General features: G+C 45.4%; 1 protein-coding gene across 5 annotated transcripts in view; it reads left to right on the top strand.

Moving 5' to 3' along the window:
• Nucleotides 1-18712, top strand: part of TRAPPC9 (trafficking protein particle complex subunit 9) — a 556901-nt gene that overhangs the window by 48113 nt on the left and 490076 nt on the right. For all 5 annotated transcript variants that reach the window (XM_082433781.1, XM_082433777.1, XM_082433780.1 and 2 more), the window contains 3 exons: nucleotides 2230-2823; nucleotides 10969-11114; nucleotides 17796-17924. In XM_082433781.1, the coding sequence (XP_082289907.1) occupies nucleotides 2230-2823; nucleotides 10969-11114; nucleotides 17796-17924 (869 nt within the window). The remainder of the gene's footprint in view (nucleotides 1-2229; nucleotides 2824-10968; nucleotides 11115-17795; nucleotides 17925-18712) is intronic.

Raw genomic sequence — 18712 nt, 5'->3', positions numbered from 1 at the left:
GATCCATCCACGTCTCAACAAATGACTCAATTTCGTTCCTTTTTATGGCTGAGTAATATTCCATTGTATATATGTACCACAACTTCTTTATCCATTCGTCTGTCGATGGGCATTTAGGTTGCTTCCATGACCTGGCTATTGTAAATAGTGCTGCAATGAACATTGGGGTGCACGTGTCTTTTTGAATTACGGTTTTCTCTGGGTATATGCCCAGTAGTGGGATTGCTGGGTCATATGGTAATTCTAGTTTAGTTTTTTAAGGAACCTCCATATTGTTCTCCATAGTGGCTGTATCAATTTACATTCCCACCAACAGTGCAAGAGGGTTCCCTTTTCTCCACACCCTCTCCAGCATTTGTTGTTTGTAGATTTTCTGATGATGCCCATTCTAACTGGTGTGAGGTGATACCTCATTGTAGTTTTGATTTGCATTTCTCTAATGATTAGTGATGTTGAGCATCTTTTCATGTGCTTCTTGGCCATCTGTATGTCTTCTTTGGAGAAATGTCTATTTAGGTCTTCTGCCCAGTTTTGGAAAAAAAAAAAAAAAATCTTGTTCCTGCTGCTCTGTCCAGGTGTGTTGTGAAGTTCCTGGAGGGTGAGGGTTGACTCTGAAGTCCAGCATGGGGTAGGTGGCCCCAGGATCTGCGTGCCCCAAATTGCTCCCACCTCCCTCCCCAGTCCTCTTCCTCTCAGCCCAGGATGAAATCCCTGCCATTGGACTTACTCAGAGGTCTAGTGGAAATGGCCTTTTATTTTTATTGTTTCATCTGGGAGGGCTGCTGTCATGATCTCTGTAGTCAGGTTCTGGTGACCCGAAGGCTATGCAATTTGGAGTTCTTAGTCAAGAAAAAGAAAACACAATTACAAATACAAAATTAGATATAGGGCCATGGAAGGGGCTTTTGCAAGTGGGGGCCGTTAGCTCTGTTAGCTTCACAGTACAGCGGCCTCTGGCCGTGAGTACCCATCCCTGTACTCTGAAGTAGGAGAGACCAGTGGGGTCAGTGGAAAGATTTACTGAGTGTATCTCACGGGCTAGGCGTTTCCCTATTTGTACGGTGTATTCCTTATTTGATACAATGAGCTCATTTAACCTCAATAGCCTTTAAAAAAAATTAGACCTTTTATTTTGAGATGTAATGTAGATTCCCATGCAGTTGTAAGAGATAATATTGAGAGAGCTTATGGACCCTTTGCCCAGTTTCTCTTGATGGTACCGTCTTGCAAAGTTATGGTACAATATTAAAACCAGAATATTGACTCACTAACCCTTTGAGGTTTGTGTTATTATCCACATTTTAATTTATGATAAAACTGGGGTTTAAAGAAGCACACAGGCCTGCCCCAGGTCACTGACGTTGTTAGTGTAGAGTCAGGGGTGGCATGTGGGCTTCACATTTCTGGGCAGTGCTGTTATGATGGTCTGTGGAAGGGGGCAGCATTCATTTGCTTGTTTGTTCGTTCATGCAGCAAACATTTATTAACTCCTATGGGCCAGATGCTTTCCTATGGGTTATCTAATTGAATTCAACGGTACTGAGAATCAGGTAATGTTGTTTTCCTTCTTTCTTTCTTTTTTAATTTTTATCGGAGTATTGTTGATGTTGCTTTCTTTTTACATCCAACAAAATTCACTCAGAGAGGTTATTAAAACTCTCCCAAGGAAACACAGTTCATAAAGGAGGGATAGTAACTGTGTATAGCCTCTCCTTCTACGTCAGGCAGTATGCCCGGCACTTTGCATTTGCAGCCTTCCTCAATCCAGATGTCTTCTTAGAAAGCAAGTTTTATTATCACCATTATTTTTCAGTTCAGGAGCTCAAGTGGACTGGAGTTCAAGTCCAGACCATCTGATTCCACTGTGGTTCTTTTCATTCTGTTCTGCTGAGGGGCTGGGGAAGCAGTTCCTTCCGTTGTTCATTCATTTATTCAGCTTTTTGAGCACTGACTCCACATCAGTGCCTGGTGCCTGGCTAGGTGTTGGAAACAGAAAGCAAGAGATGGCCCCTTTTCTGCAGGAGCTCCAGGCCTGGTGCAAGAGCAGGGAATTGTGATAAGAGCTGTAATAGCCATATGCAGAGCTCCGAGGGCAGACTGTTCCCCACAGCTCTGCTCGGGGCTTACCCTGCCTTCCAGCTGGTGGGCGCCGGCATCACCACGTCTCCGAGCGCGCTGGCAGCCTGCAAAACCCGGTGCACCTCAAAGCCTCTTCTTCTCTCTGGGTAGGGTCTTCACCATGAGTGTCCCTGACTACATGCAGTGTGCTGAGGACCACCAGACTCTCCTCGTGGTGGTCCAGCCCGTGGGGATCGTCTCGGAGGAGAACTTCTTCAAGATCTACAAGAGGATCTCGTCCGTGAGCCAGATCAGCGTGCGCGACTCGCAGCGCGTGCTCTATATCCGCTATCGGCACCACTACCCGCCCGAGAACAACGAGTGGGGCGACTTCCAGACCCACCGCAAGGTCGTGGGCCTCATCACCATCACAGACTGCTTCTCGGCCAAGGACTGGCCGCAGACTTTCGAGAAGTTCCACGTGCAGAAGGAGATGTACGGCTCCACGCTCTACGACTCGCGGCTCTTCGTCTTCGGGCTGCAGGGGGAGGTGGCCGAGCAGCCGCGCACCGACGTGGCCTTCTACCCCGGCTACGAGGACTGCGGGACGGTGGAGAAGAGGATCGAGGACTTCATCGAGTCGCTGTTCATTGTGCTTGAGTCCAAGCGCCTGGACAGGGCCACGGACAAGTCCGGGGACAAGATCCCGCTCCTCTGCGTCCCGTTCGAGAAGAAGGACTTCGTGGGACTGGACACAGATAGTAGGTAAGTCTGCCTGGAGCCCAGGCTCCTCAGCGTGGGGGGCTTCCCGACATCCAGAAGCGGAGAAGCAAGCGGGAGCGTAGTCTTGCAGCAGGGGGAAAAGGGTGCAGTCCACTGGTTTTCAGACTTTTAAAAATGGGACAGCCTGTGGTTCAGGGAAATCGTTTTAGGGTTCGTGTGGACACTTACTGCCCCTTTTCAGCTGGGAGCCCTGGTGGGACCCCCTGGAGCGCTGTCCCGTAGGGTAGCCACTGTCACTAAGACTGTGGAGGAGGCTGGTCTGAGCCGAGACGTGCTGTAGGTAAAATGCACGTCAGATGCGGAGACCTAGTCTAGGAAAAAGAATGCAAACTATCTCAGTATTTCTTTTTTTATTGATTACATGTTGAAATAACACTTACATATATTAGATTAAATAAAATACGTTATTAAAATCAGTTGCAAGGTTTGGTTTTCACTTTTTTAGATGTGCAAACTAGAAAACTTTATTTACGTGGCTCACATGGTTTTCCTGTTGGACAGCACTGCCCTCCGGCACAGTGTGAAGACTGTTATTCAGCCTCATCCCTTCAATGTGTAGATGAGGGGCTGAACCCGGAGAGGCGGCAGAACGAGGTGCTAGCTGAGCTGGGGGTCGGCCCGGGCCTCCTGCCTCCCAGTCCGGGCACCTGCAGGGCTCAGGCTCCTCCTCCTGCCAGACGGCCACGCCATGGCAGCGCCAGAGCCCTCGCTTATGGTTAGGGTATCAGAAATGCCACAGGGACTTCCGAAAGAGCTCCCCACACAGAGGAAGGTGTGTTCATAGTTTCTGTGTCTCAGGGAGTGTCAGACAGAGCAGGGAAAGTTCAGTCCACACTTTGTCCCTGTGAGTAAGTCACCAGAATTGCAGACGAGCTCTGCTGGGCCATCTGCTTCCCCTCTCTGCCCTCTGCTCAGTTTCCCTGTGTGGCCAGAGTGGTGTCCCTCCTGCAGGAGAGGACGAGATGCACGCCTTTGCCGAGAGGTGCTCCCCTTTGCTGGGGAGAGTGCGGGTAGCTCTGTCATTCCTGGCCTTGGGCCCTGGGCCCTGAGTCTGTCCTCCCTGCTCTGTACAGGTCGCACGATGGTCTCCCAGGTGAGGATGGGGGACATGGCGTGGGTGCCGCAGTGCCCGCTGCAGAGCAGGTGCTCAGGGTTTCCTGAACTTACCTAAGGTCAGACCCGACTTGCTGGTTGTTGATAAGTTAGAGGAGAAGATGTCACAGAGTTGAGGAAAAAGGTCCAGGTAGCCCTACGAGTGAGAGGCACAGAGTCCCCGAGCCACTCCTGCAGGTGGTGCCTGGCAGGGTCTGGAGGAATTTTCATTTCCTCACCCGGACACATCTGTGTGGTCTAAGGAAAGGGCGAGGCATGTCGTACCCACGATCCGTACTTAGTTTTCGCATGACCCTGTGATCTACATGCCAGCGCTCCCCTTCTGCTCCTCGGAGCCGAGATGGCAAGGTTTAGGAGCCCAGGCACCGCCGAGGGGCAGAGCTGCCAGCACCAGGCCCACTCCCGGCCAGCTCCTCGCCTCACTTGTTGCCTCCTGCTGAGCCCCAGGCGTCAGGTGGGGTAGATGCCGTGGCAATCATCCCTCACAAGGTGGGGCCTCACGGGCACACAGCGGCCTGCATTTCCCGCATCATGGTGCCTGCGGCCTCGGCAGGGACTGCCTTCCCCTCCCTGGACAGACTGGTGGGTGAGTGGCTGAAGCCAGGAACCCTGCCCTGACCCCGTGACCAGTGCCTTAGCCTTGCCAAACGAGGCACTGGTGACATTTCTGCTCATCAGCTTCTTGGCTTTGAGGTTGCAGACCCACCAGAGAAGGCCAGTTTGTTTTTGCCTTTTGAAATCTGTGCTGACAATTGGGCAGGAATAACTAGTTTCAGGATACTGTGCTTGGTGCATGGTGGCTGATCCTATTCCCAAGTGTTTACGCAGAGTGAATGAAACCTCCCTCCTGGTGGGTCCATTCTGTTCTCGCTGGTACCATAAACGCTCAGCCATCATATGCACTTCAGTGAGATAATGATGCCAGTGACCTCAACTCAAACACATTCTCCTCCAGTCGCTGTTCATCCCGTGTTGCTTTCACTCGTCTCAGTTATCTAACTTTTAAAACAACAGTTAGGTGCAGGGACAGAGCCTAACTCTCCTGCAGCTCTTGGTAGGGGTGATAAAAAGTGTCCAACCTGAAATGAGATTGCATTTTGTGGCTCAAAAGGAAATGTCTAGATGTAGGTGGAGTTTTGGTTTGAGGCGCTGACAGGCTCCACGGCACGTGCCGCCAGCCTGAGGCCCCAGCCTTCCCAGGGGCCGTAGGTGTGGGTGGGCTTTACTGAACGTCCACGTGTGCCCCTGGCCTCATCAAAGCCCACGTCAATTCTTGACCATGCTGTCAAAGTTATTTTTGTTCTGGTGTGTTTCTAATTTTTGCTTGTTCCTCTTTCTTTTCTTTTCCTTTGTTCTTTTTCTCTTATACTGCCCTGTGAGTATGTTGTTGGGTCTGAAAAGGTAGGCTGTGAACATGTTACATTGAAAATAGCTAGATTTCCCTCTGTGCTGCCTTCTTACCGCCTTCATCGCTTTAAAAAACAAAAACTTAACTGCTGCCTTGATCCATGTATTATCCTGGTCATCTTTTTATTTTCTAATATTTTCGAATTTTCGCTTTTTTGGCACATAACCCACTGGTGTTTGATAGCTATTCAAACACTTGCTTTGGGGAACCTGTTTGGTCTTCCTTATATTTGGTGACAAATGAGCCCTTATTAATTTTTGTTTGTTTGTTTTGAGGACGTGAGATGCTAATTGATTTAAGCGGCTGCCGAGGGGTTTTCACGGGATATTTTAACTTGGAAGTCAAAGTCTGCCGCACCTTGCTTGATTCTGGCTTTTAAATGAACGCATTAGGCCCGCGGTTCTTGGCTGTCGCTGGTGATGTGCATGGTGGTGCTTACTGGCCAGTGGTCACCGGTGAAGAGGTGACCGGCTTGGGGGTCTGCTGGCCGTGGAGGGACGCTGTTGGAGGAACGGACACCAGATTTCCTTTTGCTTTCACCTTGACCATGCCATTTACTTTACTTTGTCCGAGCAACTTTCCATCATAAAGGGGCAGAGGCTAGTGTAAAATGTATGCCACTCTTTTGCCCCCTTTATGAGGGCAGTTTTTCTAGGTATCAGAAAAATATGTCCTTCTCCTAAATAGCTAGTTTGTTTGGATCTGGTGGACACAAGGACCTCTCTAAGTGACCATGGCTTCCTCTCTGCTTTAGCCAATAAGCGTTCAGAGCCAGGTCTGTGGTTTACCTTAGCAGATGTATAGGCCCTACCTGCACCAGCCTTTACTTTTAACCCATGTTGGCAAGAAATAGCTGATTCTTTATTTGTTGAGGCTAATGTCCGCCACTGATGGGCATGTCATTAGTTTGCAGCTCCATCATCCAAGGTCAGCTGTTAAGGGAGATGCTTTGGCTGACCTAGGACCTCACGTTCTTCCCCCCGGTTCATCTCACCCCTGGGGAAGGGTTTTGCCACACCACCATGCTGGCCAGGAGACCTTGTTTCTCCTTTAATGCTCTGGTCCAAATGTGGACCCTTCATCTTTCATCGAGATAGGCCAGACCTTCTGCAAGGGTCCATCGCATTCTGGGGTGGGGGGACAAAACAGAAGTAAGTGTAGCAAGTGCAAGAAGTTGAGGCCATCTGGGTTGGAAAACATAGGGTGGGATCCTGTGATGGCTGGGCTGTGCCCTGGATGCAGGGCCTTTCCCATGGCTCCCGAGACTCAGACGCTGGAGTTGGAGTGGCGTGGGAGTGGGGAGAAGATGGGGTCACACTCACCTTTGAGGGAGGGAGGAAGGCCTGGGGTGGTGTGGAGCCCTGCCAGTCCAGTGGACTATCTTCCCCACGATCACAAGGCAGATTAGACAGGGGATCTGAGGACGGAGGGGATGGGCATTGGGAGGAGGGGCTGACATGTGGAAGGATTGTTGGATAGTTCCGGAATAGTCTTTCCCCTTAAAATAGACTTAAAAAAATCTAAATCTCTTAAGAACAGTGATAGTTACTATGCAGGAAGCAGTTCTTTTTTGATCCTTCTAAGGGTAAGGCACTACACTGGTGGATACAAAGAATAGGACAGTCTATCCCAGGGGTTTGATACTTATTAGGGGGAATATGCAAGTTTATGAGGGGAGAAGGGTGGGGGAGGGAAACTAGCAAGGCTCTGTATCAGGCACCAGTCAGCCTCCCCACCTACATATTTCACTCATGCCACATCGATGCCACCTGAGGTGGGTGGTATCACCCCCCTTTTCCAGAGTGGGAAGCCTTCTCAGAGAGGTTAAGTCATTAGCCCAGCATCACAGGGGTAGTAAATGCTGTAGCAGGATTCAAGCACGGCCTTGTCAGGCTTTCAAGGACGTGTTCTCACTACTAATTCTGTTACCTCCCTGTTACATCTGGAATGGTAAAGTGGATCAGTTTTGGAGCCTTTCAGAAAAAGTCTCTGACTTAAGTGCTGCAGTTCTATTTCGTGAAGCTCAGACTTGCCTGATGGTTAGGAAGCATCAACATGCTTTACATCCCAGAGCTGAAGGTCTTCATTTCACTCCAGTGATGACATGCTTGCAAATGACGCACAGGTGCAAAATCAGACTTAGAAACTTCCGAACTTGTAATGGAAACTGTCCAGCCCTCCCTTGATCCGCTTTCCTCAGCAGAATGTAACTATGCTGCAGGGTAGGCCTGGGCTTTCTTTATGGAGTGAAGGTTTAATATCCAACTTTAGCATAAAATAGTTCAGATGGAGGAAATCGACATTGATGATTTATTGGAAGATTTCATAAGACAAGATGCAGGATCAGTTTATGGTCCATATACCATCTGAAATTGAGTACAGAACATTGCATTTCTTATTTTCTGTTTAGAGCTGTCTTACAACATAAAGTTGTCTACTTTGGAACTTCAGCTCCACCAAAGGGGCGCCTGTCAGTGTGTTTATGCACGATGCACGTAATCTAGGTTTCCTCAGTCCATAATATGCTAGTGCAAAATCATGGGCTGTAGCTATCACTTAATTATGCAAATGCCTTTAAAACTATATAATACCAAAAAGAAAAAAAAAAGAGATTACCTTTATCAAAGTTCCTTTGGATTTTAATTGCAAACTGTTGTTGAGCAGCTCTGGTTTTCCTTTGGATTTGAATATATACATTCTTTGCATGTAAATTGGTTTTTGGATTAGAATATACCAAGCCCTTTTTTTCCACAAGCCATGTAAATAGTACCCAAATCGCACACATATGAAACACTTTCTTCTTTTATCTGATCAGAAGTCATGAGAATAATACAGCGTATATCTTTAGTTGAATTGTACTTAGTGTAAAGTGCAGTGTGAGCGCCTTCTGTGACCGTGCTTGCGGCTGTGTGTTAGGTGTTTTTGCACAGCTTCTAGAAAGGATGCCTTTCCCTTTCTCTGGGGAGGCTGGCAGGTCTTTGCCTGTGATTTAGTTATGATTGATTTGAGGCCATTATGACTTAGGGGTTATTGGGTTTTTAATTTTTCTATCAATCCTTATTTCCAATTCCTTTAACCCAGTGTTTATAACTTGTAAGAATAATGAAATAACGTGAGTCACTCTTTGAAGTATTTAGAGCATATTCACATTTTTGGCTAAGTTCTGTTGCTCATGGCTTTGAAATTCACCATTAGTTTTGAAATTTACAACAAATTATGGCATATTTTGAATATTTGCATTTTGTGTTAATGTTACCTTTATTTGCTACTGTGGCTTCATGTTGTATTTTTCTTTGTCATACTGTTTGCTCGTATGTTTTTTTTCCTTATCCATAAGCATATTCAGTGGTCACACAGTGTGACAGTTCTAATAATGTATAAATAAGAACTCTGAACTTTTAGAGAGACTTAAAAAACGTGACATTACCATTTTCAAATGATCCGTGAAAGAAGGATCCATGTCTTTTTGGAAAAAGAATTTTGATGAGGAAGCTTATATTCTAAATTACAAAATTGGCTTAAAATATTTTAGTTTATTTTGTAGTTTACCTAACTACAAATCGAATTGTCTTAATTCCTTTATCTGTTTCTTACTGTGTTTTCAAAGGATTGGAACAGAATTGCTCATAATCTTGAGATGACCCAGTCTTGGGGCATATAGTACTTCGAGAGTTAAATACTTTAATTTATATAAATCTGTGATAGAATTTTGTTTGTTTGGTATTTTGGAGATTTTCTTCAAAGTATTAGGGTTCATTCTATTTTTATATAATTTAGAATATTTTATATTGTTTTGTTGAATCGTATGACCTTAATATGAAAAACTAAGAGCATATTTAGCTGACTCCTTTTTGTAAAAATCCTGTATTTTCAAAACCAACTGTTTCTGATCGCAATGATTGCACTTTTTATTTTTGAAAATGTTCTGGGCTATATTTTGCTACAGCAGATGTGCACCTTTGTAAGTTCATACGAAGATGTAATAATTTACTTTTTTTGGAGAGTTAAGACAGGATGCTTTAAAGCAAATTTTAGTCTAACAGGATAGGAGTAGAGTCTACTGAAAAAAAGTCTAATTCAAAATCTATTGAGTCAACATCATGGTGGTATTTGTAAACTGAGCCACGTATTAAAAGTCCACGGTCGTGGTAATGGAGGAGGAAAACGTGCATTTGGATGCTGAATTCTTTTCTGGTTAGAACAGGAGGACACAGCAAGGAAGCAGGCCAAGCGCTGCCCACCTTTGGGAGGGAGAGGCCCACAGGTGCAGAGGTTGGAGGCAGGGAAGGCTTCCTTGAGAAACTGAGTTGAAATGAGCCCTAAGGTGAGTGGGAAGTAGCTAGACCGAAGGGTCAGGTGGCCCCTGCGGTCACTGGGGACCTCGGTACTGCGGTAAGGCTGGGGAATGCAGGGGGCAGTGGGGAGGGCCAGAACTGTACTGGGGAAACTTTGAAGGCGTTGAAGTGAGGGAGTGACCTAATCAGATTTGTGCTTTGGGAAGGCCACTCTGGCTGTGTGTGAGTGTGTGTGTGTAGCAGGGATGAAGGGGAGGGTGGTACAGGGTGGGAGGGTCATTAGAAGACCATTAGAGGGCTGTTGAGGTGACCAGTGGGGGAGAGATGGCAGGGTGTGCTTGGGGATGGCGGGGCAATTTAGATGCAGTATTTTCTTATGGGGAGGGCTTATTGGCGGGGGCCATCCTAGCAGCGCCTTGTGGCTGGGAAGAAAACAGATGGAGGCCAAGCCGACTTTCCTCTTCTCTCCTTCTCTGTGTTATGTGATGATCTTAGTTCAGCGAACATTTGGAACAGAAAAGGTACATTCCAGAGTTAGATCAGATGGGATTTAAGTTTGTATTGAGATCTGTACATTCATTTAGCTAGAAACGTCACATCTTTTGGATTAACATAGGGGTTTTTATTCTTGATAAGATTGCTTTCTTGGTGAGAGGAAATTTAATACAGCTGCTGTTTTTCTTGAAAAATCTTATCTTTTACGAAATTTAATATTCACAAGAATAGGAATATTTAAAAATGATAAAGCAAGATTTTGGTATAATTTCTTTGGTTTCTGAGTTGATACAGAGTTAGAAGCTTTTGCATTATTTAATAGCACATCCTTGCCAATATTTAAAGAGCTGTTAGCGAGAGTCCCAGGCCCCACCTCTCAAAGTATCATTAAAGCTTGCTCTGAAATAGTGACGATAAAGGTCTTGTTTGCAAAAGCCAAACAGTTGGCTTATAATATGCAGCATAGCTCTCTTTATAAAATAATAATAGGTTTGAGGTTAAGAAAGTGGAAGATAATTGATTTTTTTTAAAAGCTGAAACATAAACTTTCTTGTGCTAATGTTGTGATTGGAAAATTTGAAAAGAGAAAGCCTGCTCTAATATTATCCACGTGAAATACATGTATTCTATTAGGTTTAAAAAATAACTTTGCTCATAAACTGGCAATGATGGTGGCTGGCTTTCAATTATGGAGCCTAAGGTTGCCTTCTTAGCTTTTTTTTGTAGTGAGGGAATTGAAAAGTGCTTAGCCAGTGTGCTTTTGGGGCAGAAGTCGGGCATTATCACTGATACATTTCCGTGCATTTTACTTTATAGACATTACAAGAAGCGGTGCCAAGGGCGCATGCGGAAGCATGTGGGGGATTTGTGCCTGCAGGCCGGGATGCTGCAGGACTCCCTGGTCCATTACCATATGTCCGTGGAGCTGCTTCGCTCAGTGAATGACTTTCTGTGGCTTGGAGGTAAGGTTATCTGATGAAGATGATCACATATGTAATTACAGCAACTGCTACTTGAAATAAGAGAAAACCTAGAAACAATGGCTCTAAAAACATATGGAGAGGGAAGGGAAGCAGTCAGCTGAGCTGGTTGCAGTGGGGAGTCTTCCGGGGTAACTGCCTCACCTTATCTCCTGCCACTTTCCCACCTAGCCCTGCACTGCAGTCCTGCTGAACCAAGCATGCACTTTCCTCAAAAACACACTGAATTTCCTTGTTGCTCTGTTTTTTGTTTTTTAAAGCACATCTTGCCCTCTGCTTAGAATGCCATTCCCCATGTTAGTCACCTCTTACACTCGTTCTTCAAAACCTCATCCATAGGTCAGATGATGAATGGATGAACAAAATGTTTCTCCATACAGTGGAACGTTATTCAGACATAAAAACAAATGAGATACTGATACCACTACAACATGGACGAACCCTGATAACATCATGTCAAGTAAAAGGAATCAGACACAAAAGGCCACATATTATATGATGCTGATTATCTGAAATGTCCAGAATAGGCAAATCTAGAGGCAAAGAGCAGATTACTGGTTGCCTGGGGCTGGGCAGAGGGGGGAATGGGGAGGGACTGCTGATGGTCATGGGGTTTCTTTGGGGTGATGAAAAGGTTCTGGAATTAGATAGTGGTAAGGGTTGCACAGCTGTCAATATACAAAAGTTCCCGAATCGTACACTTTTAAGTGGGTGAGTTTTGCGGTATGTGAATTATATGTCAATTAAAAAAACTTAAAAAAAAGAAAACCTGCTTCAAAGGACAGCCTCTTCTGACCCCTCCACGCAGTGGGTGCCCATGGGTCTTGTACAGAATCCTGTCTGCACGGAGTTTACCCTCTGTGCTGGGACTGCCTGTTTGCATGTTTTTCTCCTTCAGGGGCCATGTCCTGGAGGTGGGAGTGGGAGGCGTGGTCTGTGTGTGTCCATCATCTAGCATATTGTAGATGTTCTGTGAGTGCTTGTTAAATAAACGTGGCGTGAGTGAGGTCTGAAACAGGGTCCTTTCCTGGAAGAGGTTGACAGCTCAGTCAGAGGGCCCGTCAGCCACTGTGGTAAATACAAGTCAGAATGAAGTAACCAAGTTCTTCAGCGGAAGATCAACAGCGTCCTATAGGACACACAAAATATAAATTCTTAAAATGGACTTAAATTTCATAATTTGGTTTCTTAAAGAGGATAGGGAAATAAAAGTGAGAAAGAGAAGGAATAGATGGAAAAGAAACAAGAAACAGATAAAGGATTAAGTAGGAGGGGAAAGGCGAATAGGAGTTTTACTTCGTTTTCTTGAAGGAGAGGTCTATAATGACTTGCTGTGCACCGGTAGAGTAGAGCTGAAGGTTAGGTACTTACCTGGGAAGAAGCCACTGGGCACCTGACCCACCCAGTGATAATGGGCAGGTCGGGTTCCTGTGAAGGCGGGGTGGAGTGGGTGGTGCCAGGTGCTGCCAGCTTATTTCACTCTTGGTCCCTCAGAAACGCACAGTGGGGTTTCTGGGGGGCTCCAGGACGTGTGACATCACAGCACATTGAGGGCAGAAGCAGGTGTGAGAATCAGCACACTTGTCTCGAGCCAGACATGAAAGAAATTACATGTAAAATTGTAAAAATGCAAACAATGCCCCTCTTCCAGCGTATTGTTTTTGTTTTGAAACGTAGTTGTTGTTCATGAAAATTTAACATGGTTGGGGCTTCCCTGGTGGTGCAGTGATTGAGAATCCGCCTGCCAATGCAGGGAACATGGGTTCGAGCCCTGGTCCGGGAAGATCCCATATGCCATGGAGCAGCTAAGCCCATGTGCCACAACTACTGAGCCTGTGCTCTAGAGCCCGCAAGCCACAACTACTGAGCCCGAGTGCCACAACTACTGAAGCCTGTGTGCTACAACTACTGAAGCCCGTGCGCCTAGAGCCTGTGCTCCGCAACAAGAGAAGCCACAGCAATGAGAAGCCTGTGCACCGCAATGAAGAGTAGCCCCGCTTGCCGCAACTAGAGAAAAGCCTGCACATAGCAAGGAAGACCCAACGCAGCCAAAAACAAAAAACACCCCTTAAAAAATTTAACATGGTCAAGATGGCGTACTAGGAGGACGCGGAATTCGCATCTCCTCACAACTAGGGCACCTACCAGGCACCGGTGGGGGACCACGGACACCTAAGGGGATGGGAGGAACCCCCAGCCACTGGGTAGGATGTGGGGCATGGGGGGAGTGAAGGGGGAGGAGAAGTGGAGGTGGGACGGGACTGGAGCCCCTGAGGGCTGGCTGGGGGAGGGGAAGGGATCCCACGCCCGAAGGGGGAAATTGGGGAACCATTGGGAGGGCAGAGGATCAAAAGGGAGCGTGGCCAGGTTTCTCCTGCCCACTTGGGCCCCTGGAAACCCACTGAGATCCCGGGCCTGATCGTCTGCCCACCGAGGCCCCCTCCAGCCACATGGGTCCTGAGGGAGTGGGCGGGGGGGAAGGGGGAGCAAAAGTAAAGGCCGGACCTCTGGGATGGCACTGCTGAGGGGCGGCTGGGGGAAGGGAGGAGTTCCTACACCCAGCGGGATCCACCCACGGTTAGGGGTCCAGCGGGGACGGGGGAGACCCTGGGGGAAACAGTGGGGGAGGGGCATGAACGAACGGAAAGGAATGAGGCTAGTGCTTTCCCTGTCCACTTAGGCACCGGGAAGCCTGTTGGGCTCCCAGGCCTAATCCTTTGCCCTCGGAGCCTCCCTCCTGCCATGCAGAGCCCAAGCCCCACCCCTACATCCCCACCCAGGGCCCCCACCCAGGGCCCCACCTCTACACTCGGAGACCCCCTCCAACTCGCTGGGCCTAAACCCCACCCACACACCTGCACTCAGGGCCCCACCTCCAAACTCCTGGAACCCCACACTCCAGAGACCCTCCTTTCCACGTGCTGCCTCTCCCCTTGTGGCAGGTTCTAAGCAGAGGCCCTGCCCCACGCTTGAACGTCACCCCCCACCCACCTAGGTCCCACCCACCCTAAACCCCACCCCTGCCTAAGTTCCACCCCCGCCTAAACGCCACCCCCAACGCCAAGAATTTTTTTTTTTTCCTCTTTTAGATTGGGGTTCTGTTTTACCTTGTTGATTCATTGTTGTTGATTCTTTTATATTTTTATTTTTCCTAATAAATCTTTTATTTTTCTAGTTTTATTTTATTCTTTATACTTTGTTATTTTTCTCTCCTTTTGGCTTGTTCCCTCCCCCTTTTTTTTTCTTCTTTTTTCTGTTGTGGTTTCATTTTACCTTGTTGCAGTTGTTTCAATTATAGTTTTATTTTTCCTAATATGTTTTTTATCTTTCTAATTTTGTTTTGCTTTTTATTCTTTGATATTGTACTGCTCCTTTTTTCTTTCTTTTTTTTTTTAACTGCACCACGAAAATTGCAGAATCTTGGTTCCCAGGCCAGAGGTTGGGCCCGAGCTCATGTGGTGGGAGCTCTGAGTCCAAACCACTGGACTAACAGAGAACCTCAGACCCCTGGAAATATCAGTTGGAGTGAGGCCTCCTGGAGGTTCCTCATCTCAGCACCAGGACCCGGCCCTGTCCAACTGCCTGCAAACTCCAGTGCTGGATGTCACAGGCCAAACAATGAGTAAGACAGGAATACAGCACCACCCAATCAAAAAAAAAAAAAAAAAAGAAACGACAAAAAAATATGTTACAGACCAAGGAGCAAGGTAAAAACCTGCAAGACCAAATCGGAAAAGAAGAAGTAAAACTGTCACTGTTTGCAGATGACATGATACTATACATAGAGAATCCTAAAGATGCTACCAGAAAACTACTAGAGCTAATCAATGGATTTGGTAGAGTAGCAGGATACAAACTTAATGCACAGAAATTACTTGCATTCCTATACACTAATGATGAAAAATCTGAAAGAGAAGTTAAAGAAACACTCCCATTTACCATTGCAACAAAAAGAATAAAATACCTAGGAATAAACCTACCTAAGGAGACAAAAGACCTGCATGCAGAAAACTATAAGACACTGATGAAAGAAATTAAAGATGATACAAACAGATGGAGAGATATACCATGTCCTTGGATTGGAAGAAGCAACATTGTGAAAATGACTATACATCCCAAAGCAATCTACAGATTCAGTGCAATCCCTATCAAGCTACCAATGGCATTTTTCACAGAACTAGAACAAAAAATTGCACAATTTGTATGGAAACACAAAAGACCCCGAATAGCCATAGCAATCTTGAGAAAGTAAAACGGAGCTGGAGGAATCAGGCTTCTGGACTTCAGACTATACTACAAAGCTACAGTAATCAAGACAGTGTGGTACTGGCACAAAAACAGAAATATAGATCAATGGAACAGGATAGAAAGCCCAGAGATAAACCCACGCACATATGGTCACCTTATCTTTGATAAAGGAGGCAAGAATATACAATGGAGAAAAGACAGCCTCTTCAATAAGTGGGAAAACTGGACAGCTACGTGTAAAAGAATGAAATTAGAACACTCCCTAACACCATACACAAAAATAAACTCCAAATTGATTAAAGACCTAAATGTAAGGCCAGACACTATGAAATTCTTAGAGGAAAACATAGGCAGAACACTTTATGACAAAAATCACAGCAAGATCCTTTTTGACCCACCTCCTAGAGAAATGGAAATAAAAACAAAAATAAACCAATGGGACCTAATGAAACTTAAAAGCTTTTGCACAGCAAAGGAAACCATAAAGAAGATGAAAAGACAATCCTCAGAATGGGAGAAAATATTTGCAAACGAAGCAACTGACAAAGGATTAATCTCCAAAATATACAAGCAGCTCATGCAGCTCAATATCAAAAAAACAAACAACCCAATCCAAAAATGGGCAGAAGACCTAAATAGACATTTCTCCAAAGAAGATATACAGATTGCCAACAAACACATGAAAAGATGCTCAACTTCACTAATCTTTAGAGAAATGCGAATCAGAACTACAATGAGGTATCACCTCACACCAGTCAGAATGGCTGGTCATCAAAAAATCATCAAAAAATCCACAAACAATAAATGATGGAGAGGGTGTGGAGAAAAGGGAACCCTCTTGCACTGTTGGTGGGAATGTAAATTGATACAGCTACTATGGAGAACAGTATGGAGGTTCCTTAAAAAACTAAAAATAGAACTACCATATGCCCCAGCAATCCCACTACTGGGCATATATACCCTGAGAAAACCATAATTCAAAAAGAGTCATGTACCACAGTGTTCATTGCAGCACTATTTACAATAACCAGGACATGGAAGCAACCTAAGTGTCCATTGACAGATGAATGGATAAAGAAGGTGTGGCACATATATAGAATGGAATATTACTCAACTGTAAAAAGAAACGAAATTGAGTTATTTGTAGTTAAGTGGATGAACCTAGAGTCTGTCATACAGAGTGAAATAAGTCAGAAAGAGAAAAAGAAACACCGTATGTTAACACATATATGTGGAATCTTAAAAAAAAAAAAGGTTCTTATGAACCTAGGGGCAGGACAGGAATAAAGACGCAGACGTAGAGAGTGGACTTGAGGACACTTGGAGGGGGAAGGGTAAGCTGGGGTGAAGTGAGAGAGTAACATTGACATATATACACTACCAAACGTAAAATAGATAGCTAGTGGGAAGCAGCTGCATAGCATAGGGAGATCAACTTGGTGCTTTGCGACCACATAAAAGGGTGGGATAGGGAGGGTGGGAGGGAAACGCAAGAGGGAGGGGATGTGGGGATATACGTATGCATATAGCTGATTCATTTTGTTAGTCAGCAGAAAGTAACGCAACATTGTGAAGCAATTATACTCCAATAAAGATATTTAAAAAAAAGTTTAACATGTAATGGGCTTATTATTGTTTTAAAAGGAAGGAACACATAATTATTTAAATCCTCTTCTGGTTTTATTTTCAAATATGGTAAATATCTGAAGATGTAACCTGCACAAAAAAAGCGCTCTTTTTTGTGGTCCTCAGTGATTTTTCAGCGTCTAGGAGTTCTAAGACCAAAAAGTTAGAGAACCACTGAGCTACTGGGTAAAGATGAACACTGCAGCACAACTTGTGAGGCGAGTAGCATAGTCCAGGGTTCTTAGGGTTTAACTGCCAGTGATAGAAGAATGAAAAGTTGCAGCAACTCAGTATGGCTGCCTTTGAGAAGGAGACAGGCCTGCTAGGTGTTTCCTCGAAATGGGATAGATGCATTCAGGGTGAATGATGGGGATAGGTATTCTGGTCCTTCTTCCAGTGGTATGATTTTAAAAATATTTTCGATCCAGGGCACTTCTACATCTGTCTGCAGTGTCAGCATCTGGCGCAGAGCCTGCCACACAGTGTGAACTGAACTGTTGGTTAAATGAATGAATGAACAGCCTGTCTTACATGTGCTCAGCCCCTCAGAGGAACGTTGAGCATCACGAGAGTTTTCTGCGCTGCCAGCTTTGACACGGGCCTGCAAAACATAGTAGGGGCCATGTTCCTGTTTGTAACAAAACCAGTGATCTGTAGGTTTGATCTCTGTTTTGTGGAAAAATTGGCATTTCCACATCATCAAGCTGTTCAGATCATTCTTAGTCACTGCAATTTTTACTAAGGGTGGGCCACTAACTTTATTAATTGAACTTTTATTTTAATGCCCAGCTGCCCTTGAAGGGTTATGTTCAGCTTCTGTCATCTATCACTATCCTGGTGGAACTGGTGGTAAAACTGGAGCTCGAAGGTTCCAGGGTAGCTCACTTCCTGCTGAAGCAGCCAACAGACATCGACCAGGTAAGCTCTGCTCTTGCCTCCATCCTGGACTCAGTTACAGACCTTAAGCAAGCAGGAGTAATCTATTCCTGTTCCCTCTGAGTGAAGGTTGAATAATGTTTAAATAAAATATAAAATCTGTTGAGTCAGAAATCCTGCACGTGAGACATTGTCTTCTGATTCTATTGAATATGTATTGATCTTATTGAGTCTTATCAAATGATATTAATGGATTACAATGATGGGTTGATTTCTGGACCAGTTGCATAAAATTTCATGGTAAGCTGTGTTTGAAGTTCTCTGTCTGGGTCCTTGTCATAATTTCTGTGTATTTGGTGAAGTTAGTCCCAGATGTCAATTTTAGCAGCTAATTCAGGGCCCGGGGAGCTGTTTCTTATTTTTCTGGTTGATGAAGTTCTCTTAATGCGTGAAGTTTGATTTGCTCATGTTTGTTAGCGCCTATGAAGAGTAAAAATGCATCTTTGGAGGAGTAGAACCACAAATGCTTGTTGAATGAACTTGACCCTTTTGACCCTTAATAAATGAATTTGCCTTAAATGTTCAGGATGTAGTTGTCAATACCGCATAGGTCACAAAGGTAATAACAAAGAATGCAGAGATCAAGGCTATACACAAAACTACTAGGTGTTTTTTGAACCATGAGATTTTAACAGATTTCCCCCCCCCCTCAAAGAGAAGGCCCACAGCCGTTGATGTGTATTGGATGGGGGAATGCCTTCAGTGTCGTTTTCCCCTGAATTATACCATCCCCGTCACCAGCAAAGACTGCAGAGACCACCTCTATGAGC

The sequence above is a fragment of the Balaenoptera physalus genome, assembly GCF_965194825.1.
Source record: "Balaenoptera physalus genome assembly, chromosome: 17".
Lineage (NCBI taxonomy): Eukaryota > Metazoa > Chordata > Mammalia > Artiodactyla > Balaenopteridae > Balaenoptera > Balaenoptera physalus.
This window is presented reverse-complemented; position numbering and strand designations above follow the sequence as displayed.